Source organism: Bos mutus, chromosome 15 (assembly GCF_027580195.1).
Source record: "Bos mutus isolate GX-2022 chromosome 15, NWIPB_WYAK_1.1, whole genome shotgun sequence".
Taxonomy (NCBI): domain Eukaryota; kingdom Metazoa; phylum Chordata; class Mammalia; order Artiodactyla; family Bovidae; genus Bos; species Bos mutus.
In genome coordinates, this window is record NC_091631.1 from 2174409 (window position 1) to 2193685 (window position 19277).

The following is a 19277-nucleotide window of genomic DNA, read 5'->3' on the forward strand; positions in this document are numbered from 1 at the left end:
TATATACACATATACAAATATTTCGTTAATGGGATAATTTGAACTTCTCCACATCTGAAGTACAGACTAAACAAAATTTAAGCCACAAAGTATCTGTAGAGTTTCACACTGTTGAAGCTGAGGGGTCTTCATGGACCATTTTCCAACTTTTAAATTTTGTAAGTTCGTGAACTGAGATGTAGAAAATATTATGTCCTGACTAAGATGAGCCATCTTGAATAAATATATCTGTTAATTAAGTTTTTCTCAGCCTAGTAAATACTTAGGTCTAAATTGCTCAATTTCCCCAAACTGCTCTGAACACTTGACACGTATTTTCTTTTATTTCTCTCAACAACCCCATGAGATTGATTGTTATCCCCATTTAATTCATGAAGCACAGAGGCTGAGTATTGTATTTAAGTTTATAAAATTATGACTGCCAGAACAATGTCTGTACCCAGCTTCCGGCGTGGCTCAGATGGTAAGGAATCTGCCTGCAATGCAGGAGACCTGGGTTCGATACCTCTGTCAGGAAGATCCCCTGGAGAAGAGAATGACTACCCACTCCAGTATTCTTACTGGGAGAATCCCATGGACCGAGGAGCCTGGAGGGCTACAGTCCATGGGGTCGCAGAGAGTAGGACACGACTGAGCGACTTTCACTTTCAGAGTGATTCCACTGGAAGTGTGAGTGATTCACTGGAAGTGTGCGTGATTCCACTGGAAGTGTGAGTGATTCACTGGAATTGTAAGAGATTCCACTGCCAGTGTAAGTCCACTGTCTTAACTGAGTTTAAAATCAAGTTGAACTTAATTCAGTTTACAATTACTCTGTCTCCAGTGTTCTAACCCAGCCTTTGCAGTTTTACAGTGAAGTAACTGAGAGACACATGCCCAGTGCCCGTGGTGGGATAACTGGGGCGGGAGGGGCTGTACGACCTGCAGAGACAGTTCAGCGAGGTGGGGTGCAGCATCCAGCAAGAAGCCTGGGCTCTGAGATGCGGTGCACACAGCTTGCCTCCCACTACCTGGGAATCACTGAGCCTGACCTAACTCCCCTGAAGTGATCTTTTTCATTTACAAAGTGACAATCGTAATGAAACTAAAAAAGTGTTAGTTGCTCAGTCATCCGACTCTGCAACCCATGGACTGCAGCCCGCCAGGCTCCTCTGCCCATGGAATTCTCCAGGTAAGAATACTAGAGTGGGTTGCCATTCCCTTCTCCAGGGGATCTTCCCAACCCAGGGATTGAACCTGGGTCTCCTGTATTGCAGGCGGATTCTTTACCAGCTGAGCCACCGGGGAAGTCCCTGTGTAATGAGACTTAACAAGGTATTATTATGAGAATTAAAGGAGATAAACATATTAAAAACGATGAGTAGAATGCTGGGTATTGAGTACAGTCTGATCACATCAGATGTAGTGTTAGTATTAAGATGAACTGGTCACCTCCATGATTGCTTGAGAAGCGTGGGTGGTGAGGTGCGAGGTCCAGGCGGGGGTGAGCGCTGTAGTGCTGTGGCTTCCTCTCGCCTTTGGCCCACTGACATTTTCCTGTGTCCTCCAGGCTTTCCCAGGCTGTCCCGCTGTACAGAGAGGCTCTTCTGGTCATTCCATGCGAGTGATTCTTTTGCTCAGGTTGCTCCTTTAAAATCCATGTTTTAGCTTGGGTTGAAAGGGTCTCTTTTTTATTTTTATTTCCTCCATTGCATGTGGCTTGTGGGATCTTAGTTCTCCAACCAGGGATTAACCAGGCCCTCGGCAGTGACAGCCTGGAGTCCTAACCACTGGACTGCCAGGGAATTCCCAGAGCCTCTTTTTAGAAACTCATCCTTTCTCTTATTACTGTCTTCTCATAGTTGAACCACAGAGGTCAAGGGTTGAAAATTTCCTAGTTTGTTGGCAGTCTTCAGCCTGCCAACAGGTCTGGTTTGGTGGTGAGCCCCATGTTTGAAATTTTTATATCAACATGTTCTGGTGTAGGAAGAGTGCCTTAAATATTTCTTACTTGAATTTAGTCCTTTAACAGGCCCATCTATTATTCTTCTCTACCATTGTACTTCTAATTGTCAGATATATATTTAATTTATTTATTCATGTGTTTATATGTATATATACAAATACATACCTCTTTTCATTTAGTCCTCAGTCATGTTGTAAGGTAGGTATTATTATTCCTATTCTACCATTAAGAGAACTGAGGATTTGAGAATTACATGAAGCTCTACAATTACATAGTTAGTATGAGGAAAGTTAAAGATTCAAAATTCAAACTCAGCTGTGATCAAATCAAAAGCCTTATTTTTTAGCCCCCTCTCTATTGGCCTTTATAAATGTGCTAGTAATAATCATGAGGATGAGGTTATTGGGGAAAGATTACAATGGAATATTGATCTTGCTAATTCAATTATAACATTTCTGTGGTCTAAAGAAGAATTATTTCACTCTGTTCTGGTGTTTTAGTGTTTTTTATTTAAGTTTCTTTTTTAGCTTCCAATAAAAGGACAAGAAATAGTAAATAAAATGAAGTAAGACTTACAGCATCACTTACATTTTTTTGCTAATTTTTTTTTTTTAGGAAGGCAGTATAATGGATATTCCTTGTGTCACTAAATTTCCTATTGATGGAAGTTTTGACATTTAAACTGCAGTCTCAACTTACTGTTTTAGGGAAGAAAATTGTCAAAATATCTATTTCTATGCTCAAATAGTTCATAGTAGCTAAAGTTGCCCCACAGATTTTTGCATTAATTACACTCACCAAAAATTTATATGAAACATAAAGTCTTACCTTACTGCTGGAAAAAACAGTCAGTCCCAAATAGTGAGTCTAGAGTCAGCATTTAACCATGGAATAATGCATGTATATAGCGAGAGATGGATGTTCTCTATCAGGCACTGGTCAAAAGATTCTAAGACCTCTAAGACAAGTAAAGATGGAGGAAAGAACCCAGCAGTTAGAAACTTGGGAGAAAGTCCTGAACACTTCACTAATTCTTTGCTCTTGGCAGAGTCACTGTCTTCTGCTTATTTGAAAAAGAAATAATAAAATGACCTCTTCCATATATTTCACAGAATTGGGCCTATGATTAGCAAATGAAGGAAGTTCTATAAAGTGCCTTGCTGAAGTGCTATCATTTTAAAGTCAATCAATATATATTTTAAAAATTATTTTTTTTAATTGAAGGATAATTGCCTTACAATGTTGTGTTAGTTTCTGCCGTAATCAGCGTGAACCAGCCACGGGCATACATACGTCCCCTCCCCCTTAAACCTCCCACCTCCCACCTCCCACCCCATCCCACCCCGCTAGGTTAACACAGAGCACCAGGATGTTTTCTCTGGACATGATTGCAGCATCACAGCAAATCCTCAGGTTGGGGGTTCGGGAGGAGAACGCCTGCATGTACTTACAACTGCTAACAATCAGAGGAATAGATGACAGCCAAGGGATCTCAGCTAAAATGATGTCATACTGAGTCAGATGGGGATTTCAGAGACTAGCTCGTAGGAATCATGAAGGAGTTATAGATACATGGAGCTCTTTGGGGATATTCCCCATGAGGGCATCTATAGCTCTCATCTCTTTCTTAGGGAAGAAAGAATTGAATTACCTGTGTGATCTAGCTGGATATGTTGATGGTTCACACATTATCATATCGCTTGTTATTTCTTTTTCTTTCTCCATTTTCTAATTAAAATATATGTGCACTCAGTTGCTCAGTCATGTCCAGCTCTTTGCGACCCCATTCAATGTAGCCCCACAGGCTCCTCTGTCCATGGGATTTCCCAGGCAAGAATACTGGGGAGAGTTGCCAGTCCCTTCTCCAGGGGACCTTCCCGACCCAGGGATTGAACCCTTTCTCTTGTGTCTCCTGCACTGGCAGGCGAATTCTTTACCACTAGCAACAACAAACACTTAATAGCCACAGTTTTTGTGGTGTGCTTAGTCACTTCAGTCATGCCCAACTCTTGGCCACTCCATTAACTGCAGCCTACAGGCTCCTCTGTCTGTGGGATTCTCCAGGCAAGAATCCTGGAGTGGGTAACCATTCCCTTTTCCAGGGGATCTTCGAAACCCAGGGATAGAACCCAGGTCTCCTGCGTTGCAGGCGGATTCTTTACCATCTGAGCCACCAGGGAAGCCCAAAACTCATAGCTTTTAGTGTGTGATTCTAATTGTTCAAATTAGAATTTCATAGATCAAATCTCATAGGTCAACTTCACCCACATGTTGACACCCTACATGCCACCACCCACATTTCCTAAACCAAGATGGAGACTGCCGTTTTATCATAATGAGAACACACAGTAAATCACTAGGATTGCGGTGCACATCCGTTTGTGGTTTTTTAAAAATGTATTCTCTCATTTAACTATTATAATAATCCAACTTTAAATGTCCTATTAGACTTTTCATTTTGTATATAGAGAAAGAAAGGCTCTAAGAAGTTATTTTATGGATAATGTCTCCCAAATAGTAAACGGTGGGGCTGCTTTTTTAATATATATGTACTTTTTTCCAGAGTCCAAGCTCTGCCTTTGATTCAAAGCTTCACTCTGTCATGTGTAAAGGTCCACAAAACACTTAACTGTTTGTATGACTGTTAAGAGGATTAAGTAGTTTTTAACATCAACCCCATGGACTGTAGCCCTCCAGGATCCTCTGCCCACAGGATTCTTCAGGCAAGAATATTGGAGTGAGTTGCCATTTCTGTCTCCAGGTAATCTTCCTGACCTAGGGATTGAACCCAGGTCTCCTGCATTATAAGCAGATACTTTTCCATCTGAGCCACTAGGGAAACCCAACATATTAAATGTAAATGTGTACTGAGAATGAGCACTATATAAATGTAAATTGTTAACAGATTCAAGTTATCGGACTTGGGAGATAAGTTTATGTAAATATGTGATTAGACAGATTATAACCTCTTTCTGCCCTTAGTTTGCTCATCTGCACAAGTGGGAAGTTGTGCAATGCATGTACTCTGTATGGATCTTGCAGCTTCAACAGGATGTAACTATCAGTTCAGTTCAGTTCATTTCAGTCACTTAGTCATGTCTGATTCTTTGCGACCACGGACTGCAGGACCCCAGGCCTCTCTGTCCATCACCAACTCCTGGAGCTTACTCAAACTCATCTCCATGGAGTCAGTGATGTCAGCCAATCATCTCATTCTCTGTCATCTCCTTCTCCACCCAGCCTTCAATCTTGCCCAACATCAGGGTTTTTTCAGATGAGTCAGTTCTTTGCATTAGGTGGGCAAAGTATTGGAGTTTCAGCTTCAGCATCAGTCTTTCCAACGAATATTCAGGACTGATTTCCTTTAGGATTGACTTGTTGGATCTCCTTGCTGTCCAAGGGACTCTCAAGAGTCTTCTCCAACACCATGGTTCAAAAGCATCAATTCTTCAGCACTCAGCTTTCTTTATAATCCAACTCTCACATCCATACATGACTGCTGGAACCATAGCTTTGACTAGACAAACCTTAGTTGGCAAAGTAATGTCTCTACTTTTTAATATGCTGTCTATGTTGGTCATAACTTTTCTTCCAAAGAGCAAGTGTCTTTTAATTTCATGGCCACAGTCACCATCTACAGTGACTTTGGAGCCCAAAAATGCAAAGTATGTAGCTGTAAGATAAATCAGTATGTAACTATAACATATTTGCTAGGTTTTTTGCTTCAAACCTATGCTCTAGATCAGAGAATTGTGAAGAATAATTTATTGCCATCATAAAGTGATAAAATAACAGGGTGTTTATATAATTCCAGGGCAAACTCTTTGCTGTTTACCAGATGCTCTTTGCTTTCTCATTACTACAGAGAATTTAGAAAATTCCCATGGAGAATGGCACAGAGGTGACGGACTTCATCCTGGTGGGTCTAACCAATGCTCCAGAACTTCAGATCCCCCTCTTTATTGTGTTCACCCTCATTTACCTCATCAGTGTTTTGGGAAACCTGGGGATGATCACACTGATCCTGTTGGACTCCTGTCTCCACGCCCCAATGTACTTTCTCATCATTAATCTGTCTTTGGCGGACTTTGGCTACTCCTCAGCTGTCACACCGAAAGTGATGGCTGGGTTTCTTAGAGCAGACAAGGTCATCTCATACAATGCCTGTGCTACTCAGATATTCTTTTTCGCAGCCTTTGCCAGTGTGGAAAATTTCCTCTTAGCTGCAATGGCCTGTGATCGCCACGCTGCAGTGTGTGAACCCCTACATTACACCATCACCATGAAGAAGAGTGTGTGTGCCCGTCTGGCCATAGGCTCCTCCGTCTGTGGATTCGTGAATGCCTCCATCCACGTTGGGGGCACGTTCAGTCTTTCTCTGTGTGAGTCCAAGCTGGTCCATCACTTTTTCTGTGATATTCCAGCTGTCATGGCTCTCTCTTGCTCTGATAAACATGTTAGAGAGGTGGTTCTCGTTTTAATTTCAGGCTTTAATGTCTTTTTTGCTCTTCTGGTAATATTTATTTCCTACCTTCTCATATTTATCACTGTCTTGAAGATGCACTCAGCTAAGGGATACCAAAAAGCTTTGTCCACCTGCGCTAGTCACCTCTCAGCCGTCAGCATCTTCTATGGAACAATCATCTTCATGTACTTAGAACCCAGCTCCAATCACTCCATGGACACAGACAAAGTGGCCTCCGTGTTCTATGCTATGGTCATCCCCATGCTGAACCCTATAGTCTACAGCCTGAGGAACAAAGAGGTGAAAAGTGCATTCAAGAAGGTTTGGGGGAAGGCAAAATTCTCTCTAGGATTTGCATTTTAATGTATTATACAAAATAATGTAGTTTCATTTGTCTCAGGTCATTCTATTCTCTCTTTTTAGCCATACAATGCATTTAATTCCTAAAGTTATAGCCTTACCACTTCAAAAATATGTTGTTTAGGGATAATAAAATATGTCTGGAAATGTAATACTTGAAATAGTATAGCTCGGGGAAAGAATAAGATGTTTTGGGCCTTGCTTCTCACAAACCTTAGTCATGGATTTGATTTATTCACTTGTTACACAGGCTTTTTCTCTACCACATGTCAGTGCAAATGTACATGTAAATCAGTGATACAAGCAAGGCTATGATGAGAAACACATACGTGTGCTCTATGTGGGCATGAGACATGTGGTCACATACATGGCAGTGGTGTAGACGTCAGTGATACAGCGTAGGTAGCTTTTAATAAAATAAGTTAGGATGACTGTAACCTTATGTTTAATTTATTTATTTAGCTGAATATCTCTTCTACGTGTCTTAATTAGAGAAATATTTTGTAACTCTAAATGAAAGTATGTGCCTTATTGGCATACATTATTGCTGCTGCTGCTGCTGCTGCTAAGTCCCTTCAGTCATGTCCGACTCTGTGCGACCCCATAGACAGCAGCCCACCAGGCTCCTCTGTCCCTGGGATTCTCCAGGCAAGAACACTGGAGTGGGTTGCCATTTCCTTCTCCAAGGCATGCATGCATGCTAAGTTGCTTCAGTCGTGTCCAACTCTGTGTGACCCTATGGACAGCAGCCCACCAGGCTCCTCTGTCAACAGGATTCTCTAAGCAAGAATACTGGTGTGGGTTGCCATTTCCTTCTCCAACATATTATTGAAAGACACATAAATATCACATTTAAATGGAGCTATATTTCTGTCTTGACTGAGTCATTTTGAAGGACCAAAAACCAAACATTTGGTTTTATGAAAGGATGAAAACCCTAGAAGAAAAATGGAGGAAAATAAAAGCATGTTCAGTTCTTCACAGATGAAGAATTTTTCATCTGTGATATTCACCACACATTTTCACAATGTTTAAAAATGTCCTGAGAGTTGTTGTTCAGTAGCAAAGATGTGTCTGACTCTTTGTGATCCCATGGACTGTAGCATGCCAGGTAGCCTACTAGGCTCCTCTGCCCACAGGATTTCCCAGGCAAAAATACTGGAGTGGGTTGTCACTTCCTTCTCCAGGGGATCTTTCCAACCCAGGGATCAAGCCCGCGTCTCCTGCATCGGCAGGTGGATTCTTTACCACTGAGCCACCAGCGAAGCCCAGTCAGTACATTTTTCTGCCTACAAATGCTGTGGAATGGTTAATGTTCATACTTTGGCTGAATTAGGTCATCTCTTGTCACTCCCAATGTCTGCTTCCCCACTCCATTCATTCTGTGATCCTCCTGCTGTTTCCTGACAAGTCTACACATGCTTCTGTTTCATTGCTTTTGTGCCTGAGGTTCCTTCTGAATGGAATCTCCACTTAGTTCACTCAGGGTGTCTTTAAGTGTTATCCTAACATGGAGAGCTTCCCTGATCATTGTTAAAAGTAGTCACTCTCTCCTCCCTATGCACACATACTCCTCATCCTGTTGAAGGAGGAAACAGAACAGGCTGTATCTTGAAAGTAGGACTCCATCTTGGGTTGGACTGTGGACTTTGAGCTCTATGCCAAGTATCTATGGAAATGACAAACCAACTGGAAAACCAGGCCCCTGAAGGAAGAGCCCCAGGGCTCGTACCTAGACTCTCCCTGGCCTAAAAGAATACCCTAAATATTTGTGTAACCAAATAGAATCATACATTCTATTAAGCTCATTAGGGTATGACCACAGGCCTATTGATAATTGTCCACGGTTAACTACCTAGGCTTAAGGCATATGAATCACGGGTTAACTTTGATTGTCAGGGAATTTGGGGAGGTGAGTTTGGGCACCGTACACTTAGGGTATATAAGGTTTTCACAAAAACTGGTCGGAGTCCTTGGCTAAGAGGAGACTGCCTTGGGCCCGCCTGTGTAATAAACTGCACTCCACTATCTGCATTGTCCTTCTGAGTGAGTTTGTTTCCGAGAACGCGTGGCTACAACAATGCCTTGTACAACGGCAAGTAAGCACCAAATGAATTCTATTTGGTAAATCATAAAAATACATTAATAAGATCATATAAAAGTTTACTCAGTTAATTTGGAAAATTACTTCATACATACTGATTATACTTCTAACTGAAATGCTTCATAATATTAATATAAAAATACCTGTCAGTAATAAACATAACATACATTCTATATCATTATGCATTTAATTTGATCCTCAGGGAACTCGATTCTATACTAAAACTTCAAAGGGAACATGCACCAGTGGCTCCTTTTTCTGTCTCTATCTGATTGTAGACTTCACCATCTCAGCATTGGTAAGATCCTACTGGAACGTAGGAAGACGATCATGCTGCTACGTGTAGGCAGTGAAGTATATCATAAGGTTCACATCTGTCTTTATTATGATGTTTCTCTGTTGAAACTTATTTAATGTTGAGCTATTTTTGAGTTATAGCCAGTTTTTGAAGATCATGTAGAATGTTCCCGTGTGAACTTGTATAGGCTGGGAACTGTGCAGCTGTGGTTATGTTAAGGGTTTCAGACTGAGCAACTGTCCTGGATTATACATGTGGGCCCTAAAGGAAATCACCTGTATCCCTGTAAGAAGTCAGAGAGAGATTGGCTCACAGAGGAGGGGAAGGCGGTGTAGCTATGGAGACAGAGATCGGAGTGGTGCAATTAGCAGAAGTGGAACAAGCAATAACGGATCCGATCCTACAGCCTCCAAAGCGATCACCACTAATTTGGCACGGTGAAACTGACTTTGGATGCCCAGCATTTGGAACTGTGAGAGAATAACTTTCTGTTCTTTTAAGCCGCCAAGTTTTTAAGTATTGATTCTGGTTTGGGGGAAGAGGAAAAACAAGAGCATTATGCCTAGAGCATTCTGTAGTGCCACCAAGTAGAGAAATGTTCAAAGAACAGAAGGCTCGTGCTATGTCAGGGAGACAAAGGATCCAACTGAAAAAGTTTCACATGGTGAAAACGGGAATAATTAGAGCAAAAAAATAACCTGGGATTGGATTACAACCCAAGGCATAAATGTATGAGAACACACTAAAAAAATACATGACTAAGTAATTAATAAATCAGGAAGAAGAGACAAATCTCACTAACAGAACTCTTGTTAGAACATTGCCCCCTCTAGGAGGTGGAGCTTAGTTCCACAACACCTGCAGTTCAGTAAGCTCGACTTAGTGACTTATTTCAAAGAATATAATATAGTCACAACCTGAAAGTAAAGAGCTATTTTATTTGGTGGGAATGTTTAGGCCTCCGAGCCAGGGAGACAGCATCTCAGTAGCTCTGAGAAAACTGCTCCAAGGAGGCAGGAGAGGAAGTCAGGCTATATATAAGTTTGCAACAAAGGGAGCAGGCAGCCTGAACATCAAAGATCAGGTATCAAGTTAAGGAATTTAGCATTCTATGCACAGAAAGATGCAAGCCTCTGGGCTCTGTGAATTCTTTCCTTTCATATGCACCTCTGCTCTCTGGGGCCACTCCTGTTTCCTGGCTCCCCCTAAGGGGTGGTGGATGTGCAGATGGCTGCTTCTTGCCTTCCCCAGGTCCTCAGCAATCACCCTGAGGGGTGGAGGCATCTGGGGGATCCCAGCTTGGGGAGCCCTCATTCATATTTGGAGGCCAGAAATCGCTGATGGCTGTGACATTTCTTGCTTATTGATATGGCAGGAGATATTTTCATTTCACCATAAAAAGTGAAAAGGCTAACATTGCAACAGAAAGAGCCACCATTCTACTACCTGTTTCTTTGTATTTAGTTTTCTTAGATCCACACATAAGTGAGATCAGGCAGCCATGTTCTTTCTAGTTCTGACTTATTTCACTTAGTATAATGTCCTCCAGGTTTATTTATGCTGTTGCAAAAGGCAATATCTCCTTTTTTAAGGCTGGATATTACTCCATTGCATGTATATATGCCACAATTTCTTTTTATATATATATATACATTTTTTGCTTTATTTTTTATTTTTTAACTTTACAATATTGTATTGGTTTTGCCATATATCAACATGAATCCGCCACAGGTATACATGTGTTCCCTATCCTGAACCCTCCTCCCTCCTCCCTCCCCGTACCATCCCTCTGGGTCGTCCCACAATTTCTTTATCCATGTATCCTTCAGAGACACTTAGATTGTTTCCTTAGCTTGGCTATTGTGAATAATGCTCTGAAATACACACATAGAAAACCAAGTAACTGTGTGAAAAAATGTTTATGTCGATTACATTGACAGCAACAATCATTTCACTGTGTACATGTACATCGAAACATCATGTTGCACTCAAATACACGCAACAGTTATTTTTTACATTTTAGTAAATAAGTAATACAGGATATGGAGAAAACTGGGTACGGGTTTATTAGTTTCATATGGCTTCTATTGCAGATTACATATTTTTATTGTCTGTTTTCCTTATCTCTACTCGAATCTGTACTATTTCCTGCTTTCTTTAAATTTTGGTTTTAGTGAGCACTTCTTTTCCCTTGAGATCTTTACTCATTCCTGAAATAAACACTCACAGCTGTAAGGATCTCTATGAACACTGTTTTTGTTAACTATTCAATATTTGATATGTAGCATTTTCATTTTTATTTGTCTTAATCTATTTTTTATTTCTCTTTATTTGTAATCCCTAAACACTAGAACCAATGTAATGTCTCTGGCACTACTGGTAAAGAACCCGACTGCCAACACAAGAGTTGCAAGAATTTGACCCCGGGGTTGGAAACATCCCCTGGAATAAGAAATAGTAATCCCTTTCAGTATTCTTGCCTGGAAAATTCCATGGACAGAGGAGCCTGGCAAGCTACAATCTGTAGGGTTGCAAAAAGTCAGACATGAGTGAAGCAACTTAGCATGCATACACGCACCAACAAGGAGCTGATGAAAATGGAATACTATTCAAAAAATTCCACTGATAGTCAAGTTAACAGCACTGATGGATGTTAATTGCATTATAGTAAGTGAAAGAAACAAGACTCAAAGACCAGATATGCTAGAATTCTAATTAAGGATATCCTTGCAAAGGCAAAGTTTGTACACAAGGCATTTGTGAGGTTTCTAGGGGCCACAGGTAGGAGAAGGAGTGGATCAGAAAGAACCACAGGTTTGTCTACATGATAGAATGGTTTTATATCTTGATTGCAGTAACACATAACTATATACATTAGGCCAAATTTTAAAAACTACATACAAAAACAGTATATTTTAATATTTGTGAATTTTGTATTTAGAAAAACTCAAGAGGAAGGAACAAGTAATACAAAATATGCATGCACACTCATATGCAATAAGGTCCCCACAGGGTGTTCAATTGCTTCTTCCCTGGGAAGGTGGGGTGAGGAGCTGTAGATGGTCCCATGGGGGCATCCCCGAGAGCTCCATGTCTCTATAATTCACTCCTGGTTCCCTTGCACCCACGTCTGAAATACCAACACTCCACGCGACATCGTTTTAGAGGGGCCTGACTGCATGCCAAGCTCCTTGATCATCGTATACTCACCCGAATGTTAATCATCGTCATTGCACACAGGTCTCCCTACTACCTGAGGATTTGCTATGAGCCTACAACCATGGCCAAGAAAACTACCTCTATGTAAAAATTATGACAACCTTCTCTTATTTGCTATTTACAGTGACTAGATCTGTAAATTATGTAAGAGAAGTTATTTTATTATGTTTATCCTACAAATAAGGAGAGGCTAAATGACTCCTTCCAAGGCACAATAAGAATCGATCATGGATTTGAAATTTGAACCCAGGCTCCTCTGTCTTTGTTAGTCTTTTTCCTCCGTATTTCTCTGCTTTAGAGAATTCAGAACCTTTTGACCACTACCCTCTTTCATTACTGATGAACTATTTTATGGCTGAATTTCTCACTTCACACTCACTATTCAAAATTGATTGTCTCTTCTTGTCAAGGATCAAGGTAAGCTACTGTATTCCGTGTATATCAACGTGTGTGTGCTCAGTCTCTCAGTCATGTTTGACGCTTTGCAACGCCATGGACTATAACCTGCCAGGCTCCTCTGTCCAAGGAATTTTTCAAGTGGTTGCCATCTCCTTTTCCAAGGGATGTTCCTAACCCAGGGATTTTTAGTAAAAAGTACAATCCATGTAAAAGCCTTGAGGAGACTATGCATATGATGAATTATTAGAGTACAGGAGAAGACGCTTTGATTATTTTTATAATAGTAAGTAGAACCTGGAGTATAAATGTCAAAACTTTGGTTAGTAAGGGATTTGGTGATAATTATGAATCCTGCTGCTTCCTGAATAAGTGAAATTGAAAGTCACTCAGTTGTGTCCAACTCTTTGTGACCCGATGGACTATACAGTCCATGGAATTCTCCAGGCCAGAATACTGGAGTGGGTAGCCTGTCCCTTCTCCAGGGGATTTTCCCAACCCAGGAGTCAAACAGGGGTCTCCTGCATTGCAGGTGTATTCTTTACCAACTGAGCTACCACGGAAGCCCTGAATAAAGAGAAGTTAAAAAAATAAGATAAATGATACTTTGATTGTGTAGGTGTTAATTTCAGCTGGTCTCCCATTGGAGGTTTAAAACAAAAGCATCCCTAGCAAGGTCAAACTGCAGTGTAACCTTTTCCCCATAACCTCATCCTTATTATTACAGGCACCTTTAAATATGCTGACAATGGAGTATATAAACGCACACATATTTTTTATTATATTGAAACTGGATTTCAATCTTGAATCCCGAAATTTCTTCGTACAATGAAATTGTAGAATATCACATAACTTCTCAAATCTCTAATTCTTGCAACGGTAAAATAAACGTGATAACACTACCCACCGTACATACACATATATATACACACACACATACATATACACACACATACACACACTTGTGTGCATGCTAAATTGCTTCAGTTGTGTTCGACTCTTTGCAAGCCTACAGACTGTAGCCCGCCAGGCTTCTTGCCCTCCAGGCAAGAACACTGGAATGGGTTGCCATTTCCTACTCCAGGGGATCTTCCCGACCTAGGGATCAAACCCACACCTCTTATGTCTCCTGCATGGGTAGGCGGGTTCTTTACCACTAGTGGCCACATGCACAAACTTAAATGTAAAGCTCTTAGCATGGAATCAAGATAATTTTGAAGTACAAGTTATTAATGACATAATGTACAAGCTAATTGGGCACTTCCATTTCATTACAATTTATTATTTTGAGGGTCACTTTTCCCTTTATTTCTCATTGCTCCAGGACATCTCAAGGTTCCCAAATAGCACTAATGGCAAACAGCACGGAAGTGACTGGGTTCATCCTCCTCGGACTATCCAGTGCCCCCGAGCTGCGGAGCCTCCTCTGTATCATGCTCACTCTCATTTACCTCGTCACTCTGGTCGGAAACCTGGGAATGATCACACTGATTCTCCTGGACTCTCATCTGCACACTCCTATGTACTTTTTCCTCAGTAACCTGTCTCTGGTGGACTTTGGCTACTCCTCGGCTGTCACTCCGAAAGCCGTGGCTGGGTTACTTATAGGAGACAAGTTCATCTCCTACAATGCATGTGCTGCTCAGATGTTCTTCTTCGTCGCCTTTGCTACTGTGGAAAATTACCTTTTGGCTTCAATGGCCTATGATCGCTATGCAGCCGTGTGCAGACCTCTGCATTATACCACAACTATGACGACAAGTGTGTGTGCACATCTTGCCATAGGCTCCTACATCTGTGGGTTTCTAAATGCCTGCTTCCATGTTGGAGACATATTCAGTCTTACTTTCTGTAAGTCCAACACGGTCCATCATTTCTTCTGTGATGTTCCAGCTGTCCTGGCTCTCTCTTGCTCTGAAAAACACGTTAGTGAAGTAGTTCTTGTTTTTATGTCGAGCTTTAATGTCTCTTTTGCTCTTCTGGTTATACTGATTTCCTACCTGTTCATATTTGTAAACATCTTGAAGATGCACTCAGCTCAAAGTCACCAAAAGGCGCTGTCCACCTGCGCTTCCCACTTCACTGCCGTCTCCATCTTCTATGGGACCGTTATCTTCATGTACTTACAGCCCAGCTCCAGGCACTCCATGGACACAGACAAAGTGGCATCTGTGTTTTATGCCATGGTCATCCCCATGCTGAATCCTGTGGTCTACAGCCTGAGGAACAAGGAGGTCAAGAGTGCATTCAAGAAGGTAGTGGAGAAGACAGATATATCTATAGGGTTGGGACTTTTAACATTGTAGTATGCACAGTAACCTCACTTAACTCCTCTCAGACTTTCCCCATGTAACTTGTTGCTTTTCAAGTCTGTGGACTTGAAAAAGTTTACACATTTGAGGTGACATCTTTATCTTTAAAAATCTGTCATCCAGTAAAAAATGAAACATTTAAAATCTAAAACCTGAATGAGAATGGCTAATGGCAAGCTTTAGAAATGTTAAGACCCACTTGTCAAAACGTATTGATGCTATTTGATTTACTCACTGTTTCACTTACATTTGGTTGACTACCTGTCAGTGCAAACATAAATGCTAAAACAGGGGTATAGTCAAGCCCATAAACAAAGGTGCAGGTATGTGTCTCATGTGGGCAGAGACACACTGGAAAGAGAAATTTGTCACAGGTAAATGAAACGTGGCTGGCACGAGAAGAACAAAATAATGCCCTTTGCAGCAACATAGATGGGCCTAGAGACTGTCATGCTGAGCGAAGTAAGTCAGGCAGAGAAAGACAGGTATGTGATATCCCTTGTATGTGGAATTGGAAAAAAAGTGGTAAAATGGACTTATTTACGAAGAAGAAACAGGTTCTCAGACTTTAAAAGCAAACTCATGGTTACTAGGAGGGAATGGGGAAGAAAGGGATAAACTGGTCAATTGGAACTGACATATGCACACTACTCTATGTAAAATAGAGAGCTAGTAAGAGCTTACTGTGCAGCACAGGAGCTCTACTTAACATTCTGTAATGACCTACATAGGAAAAGAATCTACAAAAAGTGGACATATGCATATGCATAACTGATCCACTTTTCTGTATAACAGAAACTAACAAAATATTGTATCAACCATACTCCAGTAAAACTTCTCTTAAATGAAAAAATGGACTGTGGCTAGTTTTTAATAAAAGTACTTTTAGCAGTTATTTGACATTAAATATAGAATTATGTCTATTTGTAGTTATTTCTTTTGTTGAATAACTGTTCTGTGATTCTGAATAGGAGAAAAATCATTATTTTAAATGAAACTATGTACTCTTTTGGCACATTTTATTAAAAGATATATAAACATCTTGAATTAATATTTCTTCCTGACTGAATCACAACACATTCACACTACAATTTTCAACAAGATAAAATAATCAACCCAAATCCATAGCTCACCCTAATGGTATTCTACATGCTAATGGTTTGGACAAATGTATAATGAACTGAATGCATCATTATAATACCATGAAGAGTATTTTCATTTTCCTAAAACTGCTCTTTTTAAATTTTTATTTTATATTGGAATGTGAAGCTCGTGATAAAGAATCTGCCTGCCAATGCAGGAGGTTCAGGAGACATGGGTTCGATCCAAGGAAGATCCCCTGGAGGAGGAAATGACAACCCACTCCAGTATTCTTGCCTGGAAAATTCCATGGACAGAGAAGCCTGGCAGGCTACAGTCCATGGATGTGCAAAGAGTTGAATACGACTGAGTGACTGAACACACACATAGTTGATTTAACAATATTGCGTTAGCTTTTGGTGTACAGAAAAGTGATTCAGTGTATACACATTCTTTTTCAGGTTGTTTTCCTGTATAATTTATTACAGAATATTGAGTAGAATTGCAGGGCTACACAGTAGGTCCTGGTTGATTATCTGCTTCACATATATTAGTGCGTTCATACTAAGCTGTTTCAGTCGTGTCTGACTCTCTGCGGCCCCGTGGACTGTAACCCTCCAGGTTCCTCTGTCCACATGATTCTCCAGGCAAGAATACTGGAGCAGTTGCCATGCCCTCCAGGGGCCCTTCCCCACCCAGGGATGGAACCTGCGTCTCCTGCGTCTCCTGCACTGGCGGGCAGGTCCCTTACTTCCAGCACCGCCTGGGAAGCCCCATGCATAGTAGTGTGTGGGTGTTAATCCCAAGCCCCTAATTTGTTCCACCACTTCACCTTTACATTCTGATAACGTAAGTTTGTTTTCAAAGTTTGTGGGTCTGTGTTGTAAATAAGTTCATTGGTATCATCATTTCTTAAGATCCCACATGTGAGTGGAATAAGATTCCACACATGTCTTTCTCTGTTTGACTTACTTCACTTCGTACGACAGTCTCTAGCTCCAGCCATGTTGCTGCAGATGACATCATTTCATTCTTTTTTGATGACTGAGAAATATTCCTCTGTATATACCTACCACATCTTCTTTATCCACTCATCTGTCAATGGACATTTAGGTTGTCGCCATGTCCTGGCTGCTGTAAATACTATCTCAGTGAACACTGGAGTGCATGTATCTTTTTGAACTATTGTTTTCTCTGAAATGTGCCCAGGAGTGGGATTGCTGGATCATGTGCTGGTTCTAAGTTTAGCTTTCTGAGGAACCTCCATACTGCTGTCTGTGGTGTACGAATTTACATTCCCACTGACAGTGTAGGAGGATCCCGTTTTCTCCCCATCCTCTCCAGATTTTTTGAAGGTGGTCATTCTGACCATTATGAGAATCTAAAACACAAACAGCACAAAATGAAAACAAACTCATAGAGAAATAACTGATGGCTGCCCGTGGGGTGGGGTAAGGCTGCAAAAGAGGTGAAGGGAATGAGAGGCACAAACTTCCAGTGGTAAAACACAGGAGCCATGAGACCATGATATACAGCAGAGTGAATATGGTAAATGATATTATTATACCTTGGAAAAATGACATAAGACATAAATTTAAATTTAAAAACAAATACCAAATGATGGTAAAAATGTAAAATAATTTTAATGCATTGCTGGTAAGAAATTGAAATAGTAGAACACTTCAGAAAATATCTTGGCAACATTTCATTTAAATAAACACATAGTCACCCTATCATCAAGCAACCCATCTCCTAGATATTTATCCAAATGATGTGAATGCTTGTGTTCAAATATCTTAGGCAAATGTTTATATCAGTTTTATTTGTAATCACCAGACCCTTGAACCAATACAAATGTTCCTCAGCTACGAAGCAGGATGAACCTGTAATGTCCATTGTGCAGAGTATGATTCTGCAATAAAGCTTCCGTTATGACACACGTAATAACAAGAGTGACTCTCAAATGCTAAGTGAAAGATTACCAACTCAGAGTATGTATTCCGGGATTGCAGTGAAGGACATTGTTGCAAAGGCAAAATTCTGATTGTCAGGGGCACTGGATAGGAAAATGTGTTTATCCAAAGAAGTTTATAGGAATTTATTCAGGTGATAGTGGTTCTTTGACAGTAAATTTGACAAAAGTCTTAGAACTGTACACTAAAATTTTGGATATTACTGTATGTAAGTTATATGTTCATAATAAATTGACCAAAATAACAAGAAAAAAATGAGTAGTAAAAAATATGTGTGTACAAAGGAAATAATCAGAATGGTCCCCACAGACAGTTTAATTGCGCCTTTCCTGGGAAAGTAGGGTGAGAAACTGTAGATGTGCCCACAAGGGAAATTCCTGGAGAGCTCTGCGTCTCTATAACACCCTCCATGTCCCCCAGCATCAGCCTTTGAAATCCCGGTATCAATGTGACCTCATTTTAGAGGGACGGCTCTGCATGCTGAACCCATACAGCCATCATTTATTCATCTGACTATTCATACTTGTCAGTACACAGAAGCTTTACCCCAGAATTTTATATGTACCTGTACCCATAGTCAGGGAAACACCCCCAAATAAAAATGAAATTGACTGGCGCTTAAAGGATAATCTCTTATTGGGATTTGTTATTTACAGAAACAATTCTGTGAATTATATGACAGAGGTAATCTTACGAAGTTTATTGTTCAAAGGACCAGGAGATAAGGAGACAGAAAGAATGCATAGGAAGTTCAGGAATTAAACTATGTTAATATTCTTTCTTCCATTTTCCTGCCTTAGAGACTTTGGAATCATAAGACCATTATTGGAAGGAGAGCTCCTCTGACAGTATTTCTGCATCATTCTACAGCTGATATCGAGGTAAGACTGGGATGCAAACGTCAAACTTCCATCAGTAGAGTTTACTGATACCCAGGAAACCCCATCCTGCTTTCCAAAAGACATGAACAGAAAAAAAACCTAGGTAGATTCTCTGATTGATTTAATGGTAATTTCATCTTGTTCATCAAATATTGGCTGCTCAATAGAGGTAAGAAACAAATCAATACTAACAAATGAACAAAAAAAGCAGAGGTAAAAAAATCCGCACGTTACTGAGTCCAAG

The 19277-nt window shown here is 40.6% G+C and overlaps 2 protein-coding genes across 2 annotated transcripts; both read left to right on the top strand.

Annotated features, from left to right (window-relative positions):
• Window positions 1–5828: 5828 nt before the first annotated feature.
• On the top strand, window positions 5829–6773 carry LOC102267363 (olfactory receptor 5B2). Its single transcript, XM_014482598.2, has one exon. It carries the CDS (start codon window positions 5829–5831, stop codon window positions 6771–6773), a length of 945 nt encoding a protein of 314 aa, XP_014338084.2.
• A 7366-nt stretch (window positions 6774–14139) lies between these two features.
• On the top strand, window positions 14140–17066 carry LOC102267092 (olfactory receptor 5B2). Its single transcript, XM_014482597.2, has 2 exons — window positions 14140–15042; window positions 17034–17066. Exons 1-2 carry the CDS (start codon window positions 14140–14142, stop codon window positions 17064–17066), a joined length of 936 nt encoding a protein of 311 aa, XP_014338083.2.
• Window positions 17067–19277: the final 2211 nt, after the last annotated feature.